A 20,715-nucleotide genomic window follows, 5' to 3' on the forward strand; every position below is an offset into this window, starting at 1 on the left:
TATACCAGGCTCATCCACGTGGTATTTGAGCCCCTCCCAGAAATACGTTAAGCAATGTGACTAACATCTGCCGCATGTTTGTTCTCTCCTCCTCTCCCCAGGAAAGATGTGTTTGCAGTGGGGTGTTTTGTTGTGCATTTTTTTTTATAATGATAAATGTATACGTGTGTTGCCATATATATGTTGGAGAAAGGTGGTCTAAGAACGCACCTTGCATTTGGAAAGGAGGGTGGCTAGGTTTGTGAGGGTCCTTATTTCCTGAGACGGTTCATTCTCTAGCCTTGGACCAACTCCTAATAAAGCTTCATCTCCAGGAGACAAAGTTTATCCTTATTGATGTGATTTCCATTGTGCCAATGGAAAGAAGTTGTCCACCACAGTCTTCAACCTAGAGGTTTAATTCCTCTTTTAGATAGCCTGGGCACAGCCACTGAGCGCCTTGGGATAAAGACTGAGGACTTGAACTGCATTCCTTGTTATATGGGAAACCAGGGTAGGGAGTGGAGGACAGGTTTGATGTGTACAGCAGCTAGTGTTGCTGAGGAGGCATGCTGCAGAGTTGTCTAGCACTTGAATACTCCTATCTTCTGTCAGAATGGGACGCTGTCTCCTACCCAGCTAGAGATGGTAGAAAGTGCTACTCATGGATGCTGCTATGTCAAAGCTTCTCTTGGGTGAGATGAGCATCCTCCAGCATGCCTCTCTTGTTGATTATACCCCTATTTATGAGTATTTGGTGAACCCCCTCCACATAGCTCACATTTTGCAAACATGGGGTAAAATTCCTCCCCATTATATCTCCATTGGCCTCTGTGTTGAAGAATCTGTCCCCTGGCCTAGTGCCCTATGAAGCCTGCAGTCTAATTGGGGGCAAATTGAACACAACACATAGGAAATTGTTTGATATAGGAGAGGGAGGGAAGGAATGAAGGAAGGAGGCATCATCAGGGAAGTGGGTTTTTAGGCGGGGGGGAGATGGAGAAGAAGTAGGAGACTGTTCTGAATCCAGGAGTTGGCATGAGAAGGAGCAGACCAAACATGGGTTGAGGAGTTGGGGAAGGTAAAGAGAGAGGATGAGGAGGAAGGGAGGTGCCTGGCAGATGAGATCAGAAATGTAAGTCTGGGTGACAATGTCAAGAGCTTGGAAGGTGAGGACAAATCATTGCAAAGTGAAATCAGGAGTCATGAGTCATTCTGGATTTAACCCATGGTGTCAGTGAGAGCTGAATCTCAAAACTTGTCCATAGCCCCTACCCACACATGCAGTGTCCATCCTACCTGCTCACAGGGGAATGTGCTGTCTTTTCCAGGTGGACGGGGTATCCCACAATCTCCCCGTGATAATGGTCAATGGGCAGCTCCGAGCATATCAGCATGGCACTAATGTCCTGGTGCAAACTGACTTTGGCCTCACTGTGAGCTACGACCTGGTTTACCAGGCCAGAGTCACCATCCCAGGGAGCTATCATGGCCAGACGTGTGGCCTGTGTGGGAACTACAACGGACAGCAGGACGAGGAGTTCCTGCTCCCCAGTGGCAGGACAGCCCCTGATGCGGCAGCATTTGGCTCTGCTTGGGAAGTCCAGATCCCAGGAGCATCCTGTACAGACAGATGTGCTGGAAACAGCTGTCCAGTTTGCGAAGAGAAGAAGAAGGAGGTCTTCAAAGGACGCAACTACTGTGGGCTGCTCACAGACCCCGACGGTCCCTTTGCGGCCTGCCACGGGATGGTCAGCCCCAGTGTGTATCAGAGCAACTGCCTGTATGATCTGTGCCTGGGCAACGGGGACGCACAGGTTCTGTGCCAGAGCATACACAGCTACGTGACGGCCTGCCAAGAGGCTAAGGTCTTCATCCAGCCCTGGAGGAGCACCTCCTTCTGCTGTAAGTGCGCTGATAGTTTAGGAGCTCTGGGGAAGGGAAGGGGTCAGTGTTACTGGGCATCTTGCTCCAGGCCTCTGGGCTTCTTCTAGAACTCTTCTGGATGGGAACCAAGAATCTCATGTTCCCTTACAAAGGCGCCCTGTTCCTCTCCTGCTCTCCTCTCCTTCATGTCTGTTCCTCTAGTCCTTGGTGTGAGATCTTTCCAGCCATCCTTTATTTCTCTCTCTATTTAAGCTGTGAGCTGCCCGGTCAACAGCCACTACGAGCTCTGCGCTGACCTCTGTACCACCACCTGCTCTAGAGACATCATGGACTGCCCAGAGACCTGTGCTGAAGGCTGCCAGTGTGACCGGGGCTTCTTCTTTGATGGCCAGGGCTGTGTGACTCTGGAGAACTGCGGGTGCTTCAAACAGGGGAGATACTACAAGGTACAGCCTCAAGCAGTCTGGGTCTGATCTAAATTTTTTTCTCACATATCTTAATCCCTACACTAGTCAGGAACAGGGTTTGCTATAGTGGATCAGAGCATTGGCCTATCTAGCCTGGCATCGCTGCTTTGTTAATACTCAGTGCCCAAAGCACCAAGAAAGGCAAGAAGATTTAATTCCCTTCATCCGTTGTGGGGAAACTCAGGCACAGAGTGGGGCAGTGACCTGCTCAAGACCCACCCAGTGAGTCAGTAGCAGATGGGAGATTAAAACCTAGGCATTGTCCTGTCACTCAGCCCAATTCTTAGCTCATTAGAAAGCCTCTCCTTAATGTTAAGAGAAATAATATTATGACATAATAGTTTTTCACACACCTCATTACACAGCTCTGAGTTTAGCACTGACAGAAATTATTATAAATAACCATTTCCACTTACATTGCGTTATTTCCTCCTTCCCAAACATCCCATCAGCCCAGTGAGATGGTCCTGATGAACGAGTGCCAGCAAAGCTGCACCTGCGTTCCTGCCCGAGGGGTGACTTGCAAAGCCCACAGCTGCACCAGTGGAGCAACCTGCCAGATCAGAGATGGCGTCATGGACTGCGTCGGCCAAGGTAAAGTCACTGATTGAAACATGCCCTGAGGGCACTGCATAAGCAGTGAGTAAAGTCATTTTAATTATGTCTCCTCACACTTCTCACTCTCTCTCTCCCCTTTTATTTAGCCTGGAACCCTGACCCGTAATATTACAGCATTTTGACTTGAAAGATGGAAACATTTGTTGGGTCAGTCTCTGCTGCGTCCATCTTCTGATGTGCACAGCAGAGCCAAGTGGGCAGGGAGCTGATCACACTCCTAGATCTTCTCCCTGGCTGTAGCCTAGGAGCTGCTCAAAATTGGAGCCTACTGGCTATGGGGGCCATTAGTCAGCTGGGCAGTGTCAGAGCCCAGCACATCCCAGCCACTCTCCTTTGCCTGCTCCATGCTGCCCACAACATGCCCATAGGTGTTGTACCACCTCTGCCGGGCATTGCGGGGAAGGAGACATAGGAGCCGGTTTTGCTGTGGACACACACATGCAGAGATTTCCTCAGTATGGGACTTGCGGGAGGTTTGTGAATGATGCAAAGGAAGTGTGTATGGGGAGAGGAAGAGAGACGGAGGAGTGCATGGTGATAGATAGATATAACGATGTGTGTGGGGGGAGAGGTAGGTAGGTAGATAGATAGATAGCAGATTAATCAGTAACATCTATCTGTTTCTTGTCTGTCTTTTCTTTCCCCACTAGTTATTCCAAAGCCATCCTGCAGTGTGGTCCGCTGCAGGGAAGGAACTATTTGTAAGATGATAAATGAGCAGCCAAAGTGTGTGCCAGTCTCTCGGGGCACGTGCTGGGCTGGGGGATACTTTCATTACCACACCTTCGATGGATGGGTGTATGATTTCCATGGCAACTGCACCTACACCGTGGCCAAGACCTGCAGGAATGCCTCCGGCCTGCCCTCCTTCCATGTCATGGCCAAGAGCGAGAACAGTGGGAACACACAGGTCTTCTACAGTGGGTCGGTGACTGTCCAGGTGGATGGAGTCACTGTCACAGCAGCCAGGGCTGAAGCCGGCTTTGTGTGGGTGAGTGCTGGGCGCACACGTCCACCCTGCTCCTATGTCCACCCTGTAGGCTTTGCTAAATAGAGGGCAGGAAACTGCAGCCCTCCACCACAGACGGGGCATGTTGTGGGTAGGACAGAGCAGGCAAAGGAGAGTGGCTGGGAGGTGATGGGGCCCTGACAGTGCCCAGCTGGCTAATGGCCCCTATGGGACCACAGCCAGTTAGTTCCATTTAAAGCAGCCCCCAGGCTACGCCCAACATAGCAAGGCCCAGTATGGTCAGTAGTTAGATAGGTTACCTTTGCAATGAAGTAATCCAAAGCTTTTCAGTGGGGAATCTTGTTGAAGTAGTAGGGTGTGCTCTGCTGCTGTATCAGTGCTGTTCCTTAAGTCCCAACACTGTGCTAGTGGATGGGTAGCCTTCCTAATAGGGGCACCCTGTGCTCAGAGTCAGTGCTGACACCAATGGCCAGCAGGTGCTGTGGTGAGCTGCAGGGAGCGGGGTGGGCCACCTAAAAAGGAACATTGTCCCGGCAAGTCAGTGCTGACCCCAATGCCTATCTAGCAGGTGCTGTGTGGCAGGGAGTGATGTGGGAGGTCAGTTGGGGGCACTGTCCCTCAGAGTCACAGCATGGCGCTACAGAGTGCTGTACTGAAGGGTGCGGAGTGCATGACTCTGTGTGGGGAGCTGTCGGCTCTGTCTCAAGCACATGGGATCTGCATGCCAGATAAAGTGTAGACCTGAGCATTTGGTCATTGCCTATCCCCAGCGCATCACACAAGAGCAGGGCCAGCTATTGTGGGCAAATCCCAGCTCCGCTGAGTCCATCCTGCCACAAATTCCCCAGCAGTTTCTAATGTAACAGGGATCCCTCTGAGACCCCACCTGAGGAGAATCCCCACTCCTGGATCCGGGAGGACATTGCCTGAACTCTAAGTTATGGGGAAACTGAGGCACAGCTAGGCAGTTCAGGGCTTTACCCTACAGAGCCTGCTCCAACCTGAGGTACCTCAGGGACTCTAGAACATTGTAGACAGCTCCTTGAGACCTCTTGCCCCTCAAGTGCTCCTCCTAAGGGCTCTCACCCACGCAGCATTGTCCCCACAAGAGCCACTCCCTAATGGTTCTAACCAATGCAGCTCCTGTCCCCTAGAGTAGCTCCCACTCATTCTTCTCCTCAGTCCTTTTGTTTACAACAGGCTACACCACAATCATGGATATAATGTAGGACCTGGTTGGAAAAATCCTATGAATAGCAGTGGGGCCAAATCACAAATTTCCAGTGAATCTGGACACAAACTTGAACCAAATTTGGATTAAAACATCACATTAGATAGAGCTGGCCTGAGAAAGCTAATTTCATTGGCAGAAAGATTTCAATATTTTGAAAATTAGCTTCATTCCAATATGGAATGAAACTCATAAATTACTACATTTTCTATGAAGACGAATGGAGCCCCAGCTCCAGGTCAGTCCGCCCAGCAGGCTGCTGAGGAGCTGGTGGCAGGAAAAAACAGACAGGTTTTGAAATCGGCCTTGTTTCCATCAGAACTCCTTGGAAAAGGAACAATCTTCTCAAAACGCTTTTGATTTTGATGAATAGGCAAATACTAGTGAAAAACTAGATCAGAGGAGAGCTCAGTATGTACATGACAGACCTGTGCTTTCAATTCTGACCTTCGCCCTTTCTTTCTCACTGCAAAGGTGAATAACATCAGGGCCCACTTACCCATCTCCCTGAACAACGGGGCCCTTCGGCTCTATCAGAGCGGCACCTCCCTCGTCCTCCGCACCGACTTCAACCTCAGAGTGTCCTATGACTGGAACAACCACCTGAGGGTCTCCGTCCCTAATGACTTCTCTGAGAGCCTGTGCGGCCTGTGCGGCAACTATAATGGGGACCCCTCCGATGACTTCCGGACCCCGGACGGGGATCTGGCTCCCAGTATCACCGCCCTGGGGAAAAGCTGGGCAGTGGAAGATGAGGATCAGTTTTGCTGGCACGATTGCATTGGAGGCTGCAGGCCCTGTGCCCCCAGCATAGCCAGAAAGTACAAGGAGGAGGCGTCGTGCGGCTTGATAGCCAAGGTCTCAGATGGGCCCTTCAGCCAGTGCCACAGCAAGGTGGATCCTACAGTCTACTTGGACAACTGCGTGTACGATCTGTGCCACAATGATGGCTACCGGAAGGCCCTGTGTGAGGCCCTGAAGGCCTATGCTGATGCCTGCCAGCTGGAGGGGGTCAGGATTGGGGAATGGAGGCAGCTGGCCAGATGCCGTGAGTACAGATTTGTATGCCAAGGTCTATGGTCTGCTGGTTAGACCGGGGACCCTGGGACTCAGCACTCTTGAGTTCTAGCCCTGGTTTTGGGAGAGGGCGTGATCGAATGGTTTGGGATTGAGCAGCGATTGAGAAATCAGGACTCCTGGATTCTGTTGTACCCACAATACTTGTCTGTCTGTGGAATTGCTAAGCTGCCTGTCACTTTGAGTATCTGACGTCCACTAATAACACATGGGAGCTGGGGTAAGATGGTGACAGTTTAAGTCACTCATAGAATCATAGATTCTAAGCCAGTGGTTCTCAACCTATTTATTATTGTGGGACGCATATGCAGCTCTCTAGGTGTTATATGGGCTGCAGCCACACAGTATATATACTACCTGTATGGCCCAGAGGATGTCACATGGGCCACAGTGACCTGTGGACTTCGGGTTGAGAACCACTGCTCTAAGGCCCAAAGGGACCATGATGTTAATCTAGTCTGACCTCTTGCATGTTGCAGCCCACAGAACCTCTCCCACCCACTCCTGTAACCGACCCCTAACCTCTTGCTGAGTTACTGACATCCTCAAATCTTGATTTAAAGACTTCAAATTACAGAGAATCTGTCATTTACACTTGTTTAAACCAGCAAGTAACCTGTGGCTCAAGATGCAGCGGAAGGCAAATAATCTCTAGGGTCTGCCAATCTGACCTGGGGGGAAAATTCCTTCCTGACCTCAAATATGGCAATCAACCCTCCCCATGTAGTGTCCCATCACTGGCTGTTGGAGACATTGCTGCTATCACTCGCAGATCAGCTACATGCCATTGTGAGCAGTCGCATCATACCTTCCCATCCATAAACTTATCAAGCTCAGTCTGGAAGCCAGTAAGGTGTTATGCCCTTATTGCTCCCCTTGGAATGCTATTCCAGAACTTCACTCCTGTGATGGGTATCATCTAATTTCTAGGCGCCCTTCTCTGCACCTGTTCTAGTTTGAATTAATCTTTCTTAAACATGGGAGACCAGAATTACACACACTATTCCAGATGAGGTCTCACTGGTGCCATGTATAATGGCACTAACACTTTCCTGTCTCTACTGGTAATACCTCTCCTGATGCATCCTAGGACTGCATTAGCCTTTTTTCACAGCCGCATGACATTGCTGGCTGTTAGCCATCCTGTGCTCAACTAATACATCCAGGTCTTTCTCCTCCTCTGTCACTTCCAACTGATACATCCCCAGTTTATAACAAAAATTCTTGTTGTTAGTTCCTAATTGCATGACCTTGCACTTTGCACTATTAAATTTCATCCCATTTCTATTACTACAGTTTAAGGTCATCCAGATCTTCTTGTATGATATTCCGGTTCTCCTCCATATTGGTAATACCCCCCAATCTTGTGTCATCTGCAAATTTTGTTACCACTTTTTGTGCCAATGTCATTAATAAAAATGTAAAATAAGATTGATGCCAAGACCAATCCCTGAGGAACTCCACTATTAACCTTCCTCCAGCCTAACAATTCACATTTCAATGTCCTGTTGTAGTCTCCCCTTTAACCAGTTGCTTATCCACCTTACAATTCTCATATTAATCCCCATCTTCTCCAATTTAACTAATAATTTCCCATACGGAACTGTATCAAATGCCTTACTGAAATTCAGGTACATAAGATCTACTGCATTTCCTTTGTCTAAAAAATTAGTTACCTTCTCAAAGAAGGTGATCAGGTTGGCCGGGCATGATCTACATTTTGTAAAACCATGTTGTATTTTATCCCAATTACCATTTACCTCTGTTTCCTTATTGCTTTCTTTTTCAAAGACCCGCATACAACTGAAGTCAAACTAACAGGCCTGTAGTTTCCTGGACCACTTTTCTCCCTTTCTTAAAAATAGGACCAATATTAGAAATTCTCCCCCAAGTTTACAGATTCATTAAAAATCCTTGCTATTGGGCTTGCAATTTCATGTGCCAGTTGCCTTAATATTCTTGGATGGAGATTATACAGGCCCCCTGATTTAGTCCCATTAAGCTCTTTGAGTTTGACTTCCACCTCGGATGCGGTAACTTCTACTTCCGTATACTTGTTCCCATTAGCTATCCTGCCACTACCCCAAAACTCTCCATTACCCTTATTAAAAACGGAGGTAAATTATTCGTTTAGGTGTTATACCTGGATTATCTTTAATCTCCACCCCATCCTCAGTGCTTACTGGTACCTTTTTATTTATATGGCTATAGAAAATTTTACTCTTGGTTTAATTTCGTTTGCAAGGTCCAACTTTGCTTGGCTTTTGCCAGTTCTCACTTTATCCCTACACTTTCTGACCTTCAAGAGGTAGCTTTCCTTCCTGATCCAGCCCTTCTTCCATTCCTTGTAGGCTTTCCGCTTTCTCTTAATCACCTGTTTGAAACGTTTGCTCATCCAGCTCGGTCTGCAACCCTTCCCTATGATTTTTTTCCCTTTGCTTGGAATGCAGACTTCAGATTGTTTCTGAAACTCCAAGCCTCCTCCACATTCAGATCCTTGAGTTCTTCAGTCCAGTCTACTTCCTGGACCCTAACTAATTCCCTTATTTTTTTTTTTAAGTTTGCCCTTTTGAAATCAAGGTATCTTAGTTGCACATCTATTTTTGTTTATCCTTTCATTTAAACTGAATTAGTTCATGATCACTTGAACCCAGGCTGTCCCCTACAACCAGTACTTCTAGGAGGTCCTCACTACTCACCAATACCAAATCTAAAATGGCATCACATCTTGTTGGTTCAGTGAGTATTTGGTGAAGAAATCTGTCAGGTATCCCATGCAGGAAAATCTGGGCCCTACTATTATTGGTAGCATTTTTCCTCCAATCTATATCTGGGAAGTTAAAATCTCCCATAATCACACAATTCCCAATAGTATTTCTTTCATTATAGCCCCACAAGATACATCCCCCTCTGTCTATTTTAAATACTGTTTTTGCTTGGAGAGAACTTGCTGCTAAATCTGTGGGTCCTTCACTCCCCAGCCATGGAGTGCCCCCTGGAGAACAGCCAGTACCAGCTCTGTGGAACAGCCTGCCCAGCCACATGTGTGGACCAGTCAGCCCCCAGCAGCTGCCAAGACCCCTGTGTGGAAAGCTGCCAGTGCAAGGATGGTTTTGTGCTGAGCCAGGGCAAATGCATACCCAAGAGCAGCTGTGGGTGCCAGTTTGAAGGGCGTCCCTATGCCCCCAACGAGAGCTTCTGGGTCAATGAGGCATGTGGGACATGGTGCATGTGCAACGCAGCCACTAGACAAGTTGAATGCGTGGCTGCTACGTGCAAACACTCGGAGAGGTGCGGGCTAGTGAATGGCGTACGGGGTTGTTACCCCTCCAGCTACGCCACCTGCTCTGTGACAAGGAATATGCACTACGCCACATTTGATGGACAGAGATACGACTTCCAAGGCACCTGCCACTACCAGCTCACGGCCCTGTGCAAGAAGGCAGAGGGACTGGTGGACTTTGAGGTCTACTTCCAGGAGAACAATACCGCTCCTCTACAGATCAAGATTTATCAGACCAGCCTCAGGATCAGCAATCAATTCCCTGGGAAAGTCCTGGTGAGTTTCTCAAATTGTCTCTAATCTCTCAAACATTTCTAGAAAGTCACCTGTGTCATCAACACAGGTTACAGACAGTGCATGGAAGGACTGTGAAATATAGAATGAATGGTAACTGGATTCTTTGAACAGGGAGTTGATGGAGATATTTAAGGATTATGGTGCTGCCATTTCACTTGACATGGGTCAGTACGTGTCAGTAGCATCCAGCATATGTGGGAACCTGGGGAGCTGGGGCTCAGGTTGAACAGAGAGGAGGGAACTGCAATAGCCAAAGGCAGAGGTAATGAAAGTCTGGTTGGAGGATCCTGTCCAGTCTGGAGAGCTGGGATTCAGGCAGGTTGTAGGGATTGGAGCAGGGCAGACTGGACAAAAAGTTAAACAGAGGTGGATTTTTATTGTAATTATGGGCTGGAGCTCTGTGCTGGAGCAAGAGGTTCCACCATGAGCGAGCGATGTTTCATATACTGAATGATTTGCTCTTACAGATGAATGGTTTCCTGATTACCCTTCCCTTCAACCTCAATGATAAGAAAATCACTGTGTATAGAAAGGGCTGGGCCACAGTGATCCAGGCAGACTTTGGCCTCACCGTTACCTATGCTGGGTGGTCAGGACGCATCACGGTCACTCTGCCAGTGACCTACGCAGGAGCCGTGTGTGGTCTGTGTGGCAACTTCAACAAGGACAGGGAGGATGACTTGCTCATGAGGGATGGCACGCTGGCACCAAGCCCAGTCAGCTTTGGCCAGAGCTGGAAGGTGGGCGACCTCCTGGGATGCTCTGCAGTAACGATACCACCATGCGCGAGTATAGAGGCTATTGAAAAGGAACAACGAGGTAGCAGGGGGCAGTGTGGGATCATCCTAGACAAGAATGGCCCCTTCAGAGGATGTCACAGCAAAGTGGACCCCCATGGGTACTTCATAGACTGCGTGTACAGCTATTGTGTCCTCAGTGAGCGGGAGAGTAACGTCTGTCAGGCCATTGCTGGCTATGCTGAGGCATGTCAGGAAGCTGGAGCTATGGTGCATCCCTGGAGGACTACGAAATTCTGCTGTGAGTCACCTGTGTTTACTACTGATTGCCCCGTGGGGCTTGTTAATTTTTGTTGGCTGGTAAATGTTGAGCTAACTGCTCAGTATATCCTGTTCTGCAGAATGTTTCTTAAGAGACAAAGAAGCCCTCTCTCCAAAGGATGGGTACAGACATAGGAGCTGGCCCCTCACCGTTCCCTATCAATGTGCTGCATCCCAGGCCAGAGAGACACTGTCTGGGGATGTAGTAGTTCCCTCCATGGTCTATCCAGTCAATCCTTGGCTTCCCTGCTGAGCCTGGATACAATCAGAGGTGGGAGTCAGTGGAGTCTTAGTAACTGAGATATCTGTCCACTAGGAACTGGTTTGGGAACCCACCAACTTGTCTCCCATAAGCCATCATCTGGGAATGAGTTTTAGGAACTACTGACCTGGAATCAAAGCAAAAAGCTTGTGGTGAAAAGCTCTACAGAACAATTCCAGGCCCACGAGCTCTCCACTCCCTACACTCTGACCTTGGACCAGATTAGAAGCCTAAACCTTGGAGAGAGATTGTCTGTATCCCATTACCTGGTGTCAGGGGCAGCTCTAGGCACCAGCAAAGCAAGCACGTGCTTTGGGCAGCCCATTTGCAGGGGCGGCAGGGATCCAGCCTGGGAGCTGAGAACCAACAGGGGGCCCTGGGAGCTGTAGTTCCTTGGTTAGCTCCCTGCCTATAGAGCCAGCCCTGGAGCAGGGAAAGAACTACATTTCCCAGCATTCCCTTGGCCACTACCAACAGGAAAGAGGGGGGGAGTGAGGAAGCTGAGACATCATTCTACAGCCTGCTTTGAATGGAGAGCTGCACTGGGAAGGGTAGGGATACCATATTTTAACATTCAAAAAATAGGACACTCCACGGGGAGGGAGGGTAGCCCCACCCTGCCACCATCCACTCCCTCCGACTGCCCCCCACAGAAACCACAACCCATCCAACCCCCTTGCTCCCTGTCCCCTGATCACCCCCTCCCGGGACCCCTGCCCCAGCTGCCCCCCAGGACCCCACCCCCTATCTAAGCCCCACTGGTCCTTGTCCCCTGATTTGCCCCCTCCTGAGACCCCACCCCCTATCTAAGCCTCCCTTCTCCTTGTCCCCAACTGCCCCCTCCTGAGATGATCCCACCCCCTACCTGTCCCCTGACAAACCCCTGGGACTCCCATGCCTATCCAACTGCTTCCTGTCCCCTGAGTGCCCCCCTTAACCTCCGCCCCATCCAACCCCCACCGCTCCCTGTCCCTTGACTCCCCCCCTGGAACCTCCTACCCTAGGATTACCATATTTAACCAATTAAAAAAGAGGACCCTCCACATGGCCTTGGCCCCGCCCATTTCCCACCCCCAGCCCTGCCCCAACTCCGCCCCTTACCCGACCCAACCCCGCCCTAACTCCGCCCCCTCCCACTCCCAGCCACGCGGAAAGGGCTGCCCGAGCGCTACCAGCTTCACTGTTTGCCGGGCAGCCCCCAGACCCTGCGCCCCTGGCCGGCGCTTCTCCAGCGCAGCTGGAGCCCAGGAGGGGAAGCGCCCAGCCGGGGACGCAGGGTCTGGAGGCTGCCCGGCAAACCGTGAAGCCAGTAGCGCTTGGGCTTCGGGCAGCCCCTATGCCTCCGGACCCTGCGCCCCCGGCAGCGCACTTCCCCTCCCGGGCTCCGGCGGCGCAGGGTCCGGCGGCATGGGGGCTGCCCAAAGCCCGTAGCGCTCGGCTCTTAAACAGAGCCGAAGAGTCGGGGAGGAGCAAAGCCGCCGCGGCCGGAGGCTCTGCTCCTCCCCTGACTCTTCGGCTCTGTTTAAGAGCCGAGCTGCCCCAGCGCTACCGGCTTCAGGCAGCCCCCATGCCTCCGGACCCTGCGCCGCTGGAGCCCAGGAGGGGAAGTGCCCGGCCGGTGGCTGGGGTCCGGAGGCAAGGGGGTTGCCTGAAGCCCATAGCGCTCGGGCAGCTCAGCTCTTAAACAGAGCCGAAGAGTCAGGGGAGGAGCAGAGCAGCCGCGGGAGGGGAAGTGCCCGGCCGGCATTTTCCCGGACATGTTCGGCTTTTTGGCAATTCCCCCCGGACGGGGGTTTGATTGCCGAAAAGCCGGACATGTCTGGGAAAAACCGGACGTATGGTAACCCTATCCTACCCCTTCTCCAACCTCCCAGCCCCCTTACCGTGCCACTCAGATCAGTGTGTCTGGCTTCGCGCAGCGCCAGACACGCTGCTGCATACATGTTGTCGTGCTCCCCTGCGGAGCCACAGCCCCCTCCCCCCAGCACCTGCCTTCCAGATTTGAACACCTCAGAATTCAGGACTGCTCAAGCTCAGTTACTTCATTTCTCCCAAATCAAATATACTGATCCACTGTAACTTGCTGTAGAAAAAGTAGGATAAAATTGAGCAAGAAATGCTTCCCAGTGGTTATTAGGACTGGAATTGCTATTTTCAACAGCCATTGCCCTTTTTTTGTTTGTTTAAAAGGAAGACAGTGATTGCATTGGCAAATTCCCCATAGAAAGAAAGAGTGGAACAAAAGAATAATAAAGGCACCTCAACTTTCTCATTTATGTAGGACAGTCTTATAATATGCATCCAGATATTCTCCAATCACACAAGATGAAAATTGTTCCTCTTTACTGCAGTTCTGTAACCATATGGAAACCAATCCTGTCTGTGTTCTGTGCACATCCAAAATTCCTGCTGAATGACCCACCCTGGGAGCGAGTTACCAGTGACCCAGGGCTGCGGTGGAAGGAGGGTGCAGGTGGTGGGGGCGGGGGGAGAGCCTAGGGCTGGGGCAGCAGGAGGTGTGTGTGTGTGTGTGTGCCACACACACACACACAATGGTGGAGGGGGTAGGGGGGAACCCAGGGCTGGGACGGTGGGGGGGTGAGAGCCCAGGGTTTGGGCGGCAGGGAGGTGCGGGGGGGGGGGGGGGGGGGCGGCGAGGAGCCCAGGGTTGGGACGGGGGGGCAGCCAAAATTTTTTTTTGCTTGGGGCAGCAAAAAACCTAGAACCGGCCCTGCTGGTGTCTCTGGGGCACCCAGTCCCCGAGACTGGGACCTAATTAGAGATCAGAGGGGTAGCCGTGTTAGTCTGAATCTGTAAAAAGCAACAGAGGGTCCTGTGGCATCTTTAAGACTAACAGAAGTATTGGGAGCATAAGCTTTCGTGGGTAAGAACCTCACTTCTTCAGATGCAAGTAATGGAAATCTCCAGAGGCAGGTATAAATCAGTATGGAGATAACGAGGTTAGTTCAATCAGGGAGGGTGAGGTGCTCTGCTAGCAGTTGAGGTGTGAACACCAAGGGAGGAGAAACTGTTTCTGTAGTTGGATAGCCATTCACAGTCTTTGTTTAATCCTGATCTGATGGTGTACATCTGAAGAAGTGAGGTTCTTACCCATGAAAGCTCATGCTCCCAATACTTCTGTTAGTCTTAAAGGTGCCACAGGACCCTCTGTTGCTTTCTAATTAGAGATGTTGCCATTTTATTAATTAATCAAACCAAGGAAATAGAAAATTAGGAGCGTGAATGAAATTGCATGTTCTGTAATGGTTCATTGCGCACATTGCTAATGCACTATATGAGCGAACTCTTTGTTCTAATTACAGCTCCGTCCTGTCCCCTCAACAGTCACTATGAATTCTGCAGCAGCAGCTGCGATCTGACATGCAGCAACCTCTATGCCCCGGTGCAATGCATGACCCAGTGTAAGGAAGGCTGCATGTGTGACCAGGACTTTGTTCTCAGTGGTGACCACTGTGTCCCCTTTTCCCAGTGCGGATGCCTCCACAGAGGACTTTACTACCAGGCCGGGGAGACCTTCCACCCGAGCGGTTCATGCGAGGAGCAGTGCATGTGTCAGGCTGGTGGGGAGGTTGTGTGTAAGGCATTCTCCTGCAGCACTGGTGAGCAATGCGGGGTGGTGGACGGTGTCCAGAAATGCCACCCATTTGGATCTGCGACCTGTTCTGCCTCTGGCCATCCCCACTACCTTTCTTTCGATGGGGTCTCCTTTGACTTCCAAGGCACCTGCACTTACATCCTGGCCAAGACCTGCACCGATGCCAGTGACCTTACACCATTCACTATCAGCATAGAGAAAGAAGATTGGAGCACTAGGAATATGTCTGTGACCAAGCTGCTGTCCATTCAGGTGTATGGGATCACACTCACCCTGCTGCAAAACAAACAGGGGCTTATCCTGGTAAGTCCTTCTCCAGATCCTCATTTAGATCATTCTTGATTCCTTTTGGACAGGAGAGATTCTCTTCTCTACTGGTTTGTCCTCTCATGGCCAGAGGTCACTCTATATATAGGTGGCCTTCCTCGGTTTACCCTCTTGGACCTCTGAATAACTTTTTACAACTTCTAATAATAGCAGCCCTCCTAGGGGTTTGGTTTATTAAATTAGCACACATTATGAATAAAGTTTTCACATCCACCCACTTACCTGGTCACTCCCAGGCTTTTCCTGCCTGTCTTCTCACTTCCTGAGTTTCAGGTTTCCTTGCTGGAGCATACTGGTCTGCATCAGCCTCTGCACTCTCTTCTGTTTTCCCTGGGAACTCTTTGTGCTGGGCCATCAGATGGCCTTCACCAGCTGCTCTTATAGGGGAATCATGTAATTGGTGCTCAGGTGTGCCTACTTAGTAATACCTACTTGTAATGCCTACTGGTCTGGCCTCAGGCCACTAGCCCTTAAGGGGCAAGCCACCCTGTTACAAGGTTCTTATTCCATGCTCATCACTGGAGTACTTGAGCATCTTCCAGTAATACACTAAGCAATGTGACTCACTTCTGTCTCCTATTTGCTCTCTCCTCCTCTCCCCAGGGGAAGTTGTGTGTTCAGTGGGGTGTTTTGTTGTGGATTTTTCTTAATATTCTGCTCCCTTCCCTGAGCGTTCTGTGTCCTCGCTCAGGGCTGGCCCACAACATTTTGGCACCTGAGGCGGGGAGCTCAAATGATGCACCCATGCCCCCTCGCTTGGGCAAAAACTTTGAAAGGTCTCAATTCTGCCTTCTTCCTGTTCTACTCCTCTCATGGTACTGCTCTGCCACCTACCCCAATAAAGGATAACTAACAACTTAAAATGCCTTGTGCAAAAATGTTAAGTAACACTTAACTTTCAAACGCCTGAACAGCAAATGCAACTTTTCTTGTCTGTATAGTAAACACTGGCATTTTTATCTGTTTGAATAATCAAAGTGGTGGTTTCCGTGCTTCTGCATTGCAAAGATTTGAAATGCTTCCTGAAGGTCCACAGTCTGGGCCAGCTCATGCTCTATTGAGATGGTTGCAAGGCCGCTGGGCAGCAGCGGGGGAGGAGCTCCAGACTGCCGGAGTGGATCTGCGACGCAGGGAGGGAGGGAGGGAGTGATTTCTGCTGCGGGCGGGAGGAGGAGGAGCCCCTCTCTGGCTGAGTGTCGGAGCCCCATGTAAGTGACACCGGCCGGCCGGCAGCACTGTTAGCTGCGCGCGCTCTGCATGGGGGGGAAGTCCGGACATTTACAAATTCCCCCCGGACGCTATTTTTAGCTTAAAAAGCCGGACATGTCCAGAGGAATCCGGACAAATGGTAACCCTAAGCATGTGGGCAAGACTCACCAGCCAGACACCCAGGAAAGAATTCTCTCCCTGCAGCTCCTGCTGCTTTCTGTTATTTCCTCTCACCTTTTCTCCTGTCTGCCTGTTATGTCTCTTGTGCCCACCTTCCTCCAGCACAGCACTCCACCATCTCTGTGCATCTAGAGCAGAGAGAATACATATGCACCAGCAGCAGACACAATTTTCTACACTCTGGGTCTTAGTGGGCCGCCTCAGTTCACCTCATGGTAAGGCCAGCCTTGTCCTCGCTCCTCCTCCCTCCCTCCCAGCCTCCTGCACACTGTGAAATAGCTGTTCGCGGTGGGCGGGAGGCACAGGGAGAGAGGGGGAGCACTGATCTGTGGGGCCTGCTGACGGGAGGGAGGCATTGGGGGAAGGAGGGAGCTTGACTGCCAGTGGGTGCTAAGCACCCACCATTTTTTCCCCCTGGGCACTCCAGCCCCGGAGCACCCACTTATGGTCCCACACCAGATCTAAGGCTCAGCGTCTGGTTACCAGTGATTTCAGCTCTAGCGATCACTGAACAATACAGCGGAGAGTCAAATGCTGTCTAGGACTCCTTAGTCAGCACCACCATCACCATTCTTTCACTGGGATCTGGCCTCTCTACCCCCTGCTTAGCAAGTGAGCTTCTGTTTAGGGGAACTCCTCAATCAGTCAGGACTGGGTAAGTACCGTTCTGCTCATACAATCAGGATAACAACATTTCATTACCCCTCCACTCAAATTTAAAAATATTATTAAAGCTGATGTATATAATACACAGGCTAAGAGAAGAGTGTCTGTACAAGTGATTTGTAACCCAACACCTGCCAAAATTGAGCACTTTGGCAAAGCAGCCCCCTCTGCTGAATACCTAGGCAGAGTAGGTGTGTTTATGCAAATACCGTCTGTTCCTGGAGTCCTTTCCCCCAGCTCATTCAGACCCTGCTTACACATCGTTTTCATCCCTGAAGTTTAGCTGATCTTTTAGATACCCTGGGCTCACCTTGAAGATAAGGACAGAGAACTCCAGTGCTCTCTAGAAAGCCAGCGTAGGGACAGGTTTGATATCTTCACAGCAGTCAGTGTTGCTGAGGAGATGTGTTGCAGAGGAGTGTACCAGCTGAAGTTTTCTAAGTGCCAAGGGCTTCGTGTCTGGTTATAGCCCACTGCTGTAATCCTGTCAAAAGTTGACAAAAGCATGAGTAACTGAGGACAGGTCTCATAGCCAACAGGAGATGGTGGAAAGCATTACTCATGGATGCTGCTATGCGAGAGCTTCTTGGGGGCACAGTGAGCATCCTCCAGCTCAGCTCCGTCTTCTCTGCTTCCATTCCTGGTTCATAACTCGTGGGTTTTTTGGGGAGGGAGGACATGGGCAAGAAGTAAGAGAGAGTTCTGAGTGTAGGTGTGGGCATGAAGCAGAGCTACAGGCCAAACATGGGTGCAGGAGATGGGGATGGTAAAGAGAGAGGATCAGGGAGGAGGTGGGTGGTTAGCAAAAGGAGAGCAGAGAAGTAGGCCAGGGTGATGAGCTTGGAACATATGGACAAGATGTTTCCCCTTGAAGATTTGCCCACATTTTTTGTATCCTGGGTATTGACTTTGAATCTGAACTCTCCTCCTCCTCCTAAACCTCCTCTTGCTGCAAATCTGCCTGTTGGCAATGGCATCATTATCCTCTCTGCCACTGTTTGCCGTCAGCCTGTGCTGAAATCCTCCCGCGGGCCTCCATCTCCTCTCCCCTTGACTCTGTGGGTCTCATCAGCGCAGCAGGATGGGAATAGATCGGTGGGGAGTGATTCGAGTGGGAATAGCGGTGCTGATTATCTCTGGGTACCTAACAAAAATCACGCTGCACTAGCACAAGGGGAACAGCTGAGATGTGGTGAAGTCAGATCCCAAACAGGTGCAGGTGAAGAGCAGGGTAAGGAGATGGAGGGAGTGGGAAAGAGAGAGGATCAGGAGTGAGGTCAGGGGCAGAGAGAGATGTGGGCCAGAGTGATCATGTGATAGTGATCAGGGCTTTTACTGCCTAATTTATTGCAGGCCTGGAACCAGATTCTGATCTCAGTGGCACTGGTATAAATCTTGAGTTATTCTCAAGTGAGATCTGGAGTCATACTGGATTTATGCTACAGTGTCAGTGAGAACAGAATCTCAAAACTCACTGCCCATAACCCAAACCCTACAGTATCCACTCCCCACAGCTCACATGGGATGCTCTGTCTCTCCCAGGTGGACGGGGTGTCCCACAACCTGCCTGTGATCGTGGCCGATGGGCGGCTCCGGGCATATCAGCATGGCGTGAATGTCCTGGTGCAAACTGACTTTGGCCTCACCGTGAGCTATGACCTGGTTTACCATGCCAGAGTCACAGTCCCGGGTAGCTACTACGGCCAGATGTGTGGCCTGTGCGGAAACTACAAAGGGCAGCAGGATGACAAGTTCCTGCTCCCCGATGGCAGGGTGGCCCCCGACACTGCATCCTTCGGGTCTGCCTGGGAAGTTCAGATCCCAGAGGCATCCTGTACAGACAAATGTGCTGGGAACAGCTGTCCGGTCTGCAAGGAGGAGAGGAAAGATGTCTTTAAAGAGCACAACTACTGCGGGCTGCTCACAGCCCCTGACGGCCCTTTTGCCGCCTGCCACAGCACGGTCAGCCCCAGCATGTATTTCAACAACTGCCTGTATGATCTGTGCCTGGGCAACGGGGACTCCCAGCTCCTGTGCCAGAGCATCCACAGCTACGTGACAGCCTGCCAAGAGGCCAAGGTCACCATCCAGCCCTGGAGGAGCACCTCCTTCTGCCGTAAGTGCTGTGATGCTGATGAGTCTCTGGGACGCACTGGGGAGGGTCATAATTTCAAAGCATTTCATTCCAAACCTTTGGGTTTCTTCAGAAACTCTTCTGGATGGAAACCAACCTTCCATAAGTGTCCTGGTCCTCTCCTCCCCTTCATGTCTCTGTACCACTGGTTCATGGTATGAGATCTTTCCTGCCCTAAATTAATTCTCTCTCTATTTAAGCTCTGACCTGCCCAGCCAACAGCCACTACAAGGTCTGTGCCAAGCTCTGTACCACAACCTGCACTGGAGACATCATGGACTGCCCAGAGACCTGTGCTGAAGGCTGCCAGTGTGACAAGGGCTTCTTCTTCAACGGCCAGGGCTGTGTGACTCTGGAGAATTGTGGGTGCTTCGAGCGTGGGAGATACTACAAGGTACCACCCCAAGCAGTCTGGGTCTGATCTAATTTTTGCTCTATCCACATCTTAATCCCTACACTAGCCAGGAATAGGGTTAGCTATAGTGGATCAGAGCTTTGGCCTATCTGGCCTGGCACCCCCACTCTGCTAGTACCCAATGCCCAAAGCACCAAGAAAGGCAAGATTATTTAATTCCCTTTGTCTGTTTTAGGAAACTGAGGCACAGAGAGAGGCAGCGACTTGCTCACGGTCACATAGTGACTCAGGAGCAGATGGGAGGTTAAAACCTAGGTGCTATTTCTGGCCCTTGGCCCAGTGACAGCCTTTCTTTTTAACATTAAGAGCAAATAATATGACAACAGAACAGACACATCACCACACATTTCTGGGTTTAGCACTGTCATGGAGTCACTGGGCGATGCTCTGGAACTACTCCATACACAGCCAGTCAGGACTCAGGGGGTTGGACTAGATGACCTCCTGAGGTCCCTTCCAACCCTGATATTCTATGATTCTATGAATAAAACCCCACCTTGTCACAAGCACTGCCCGAAATTAATATAAATAATCTTTTCCTCGTTACATTGTGTTATTTCCCCTTTTCCAAACGTCCCCTCAGCCCAGAGAGACCATCCTGATGAATGAGTGCCAGCAGAGCTGCACCTGCGTTTCTGCCCAAGGGGTGACCTGCAAAGCCCACAGCTGCACCAGAGAAGAAACTTGCCAGATCAGAGACGGTATCCTGGGCTGCATCAGCAAAGGTGAAGGAGAGTCACTGATTGAAATATGCCCCGAGGGGTTACTGTGGGTGGAATAACTGAGGTAGGGATGGGATAAACCAGTTTACAACAGATTATTTATTAAGTTTATTTTTCCTCAAGAAATACCCTTCTGCTAACTAACCAGCCTGATCCTGCTTAGCTAATCCTAGACAGAGATAGGCAATTTGCAATTCAGCAAGAAGTATGATTGTTACAGAGGTTCCCAGGCTGCAACCTGGACTGTGGGACTGCTGAGCCCTCTGTCCAACCTGGGGCATAAGCGCTGACTCAGTGGGTGCTCCAGGGCTGGAGCA

At 50.5% G+C, this 20,715-nt stretch overlaps 1 protein-coding gene across 1 annotated transcript in view; it reads left to right on the forward strand.

The window, feature by feature from the left end:
- Positions 1-20,715, forward strand: part of LOC128826933 (uncharacterized) — a 377,153-nt gene that overhangs the window by 66,090 nt on the left and 290,348 nt on the right. Inside the window, exons 26-32 of the mRNA XM_054010510.1 lie at positions 1,311-1,884; positions 2,119-2,312; positions 2,786-2,927; positions 3,602-3,942; positions 5,627-6,200; positions 9,211-9,788; positions 10,277-10,847. Coding sequence (XP_053866485.1) covers positions 1,311-1,884; positions 2,119-2,312; positions 2,786-2,927; positions 3,602-3,942; positions 5,627-6,200; positions 9,211-9,788; positions 10,277-10,847 — 2,974 coding nt within the window. The remainder of the gene's footprint in view (positions 1-1,310; positions 1,885-2,118; positions 2,313-2,785; positions 2,928-3,601; positions 3,943-5,626; positions 6,201-9,210; positions 9,789-10,276; positions 10,848-20,715) is intronic.

Source organism: Malaclemys terrapin, chromosome 21 (assembly GCF_027887155.1).
Source record: "Malaclemys terrapin pileata isolate rMalTer1 chromosome 21, rMalTer1.hap1, whole genome shotgun sequence".
In the NCBI taxonomy this organism is placed as follows: domain Eukaryota; kingdom Metazoa; phylum Chordata; order Testudines; family Emydidae; genus Malaclemys; species Malaclemys terrapin.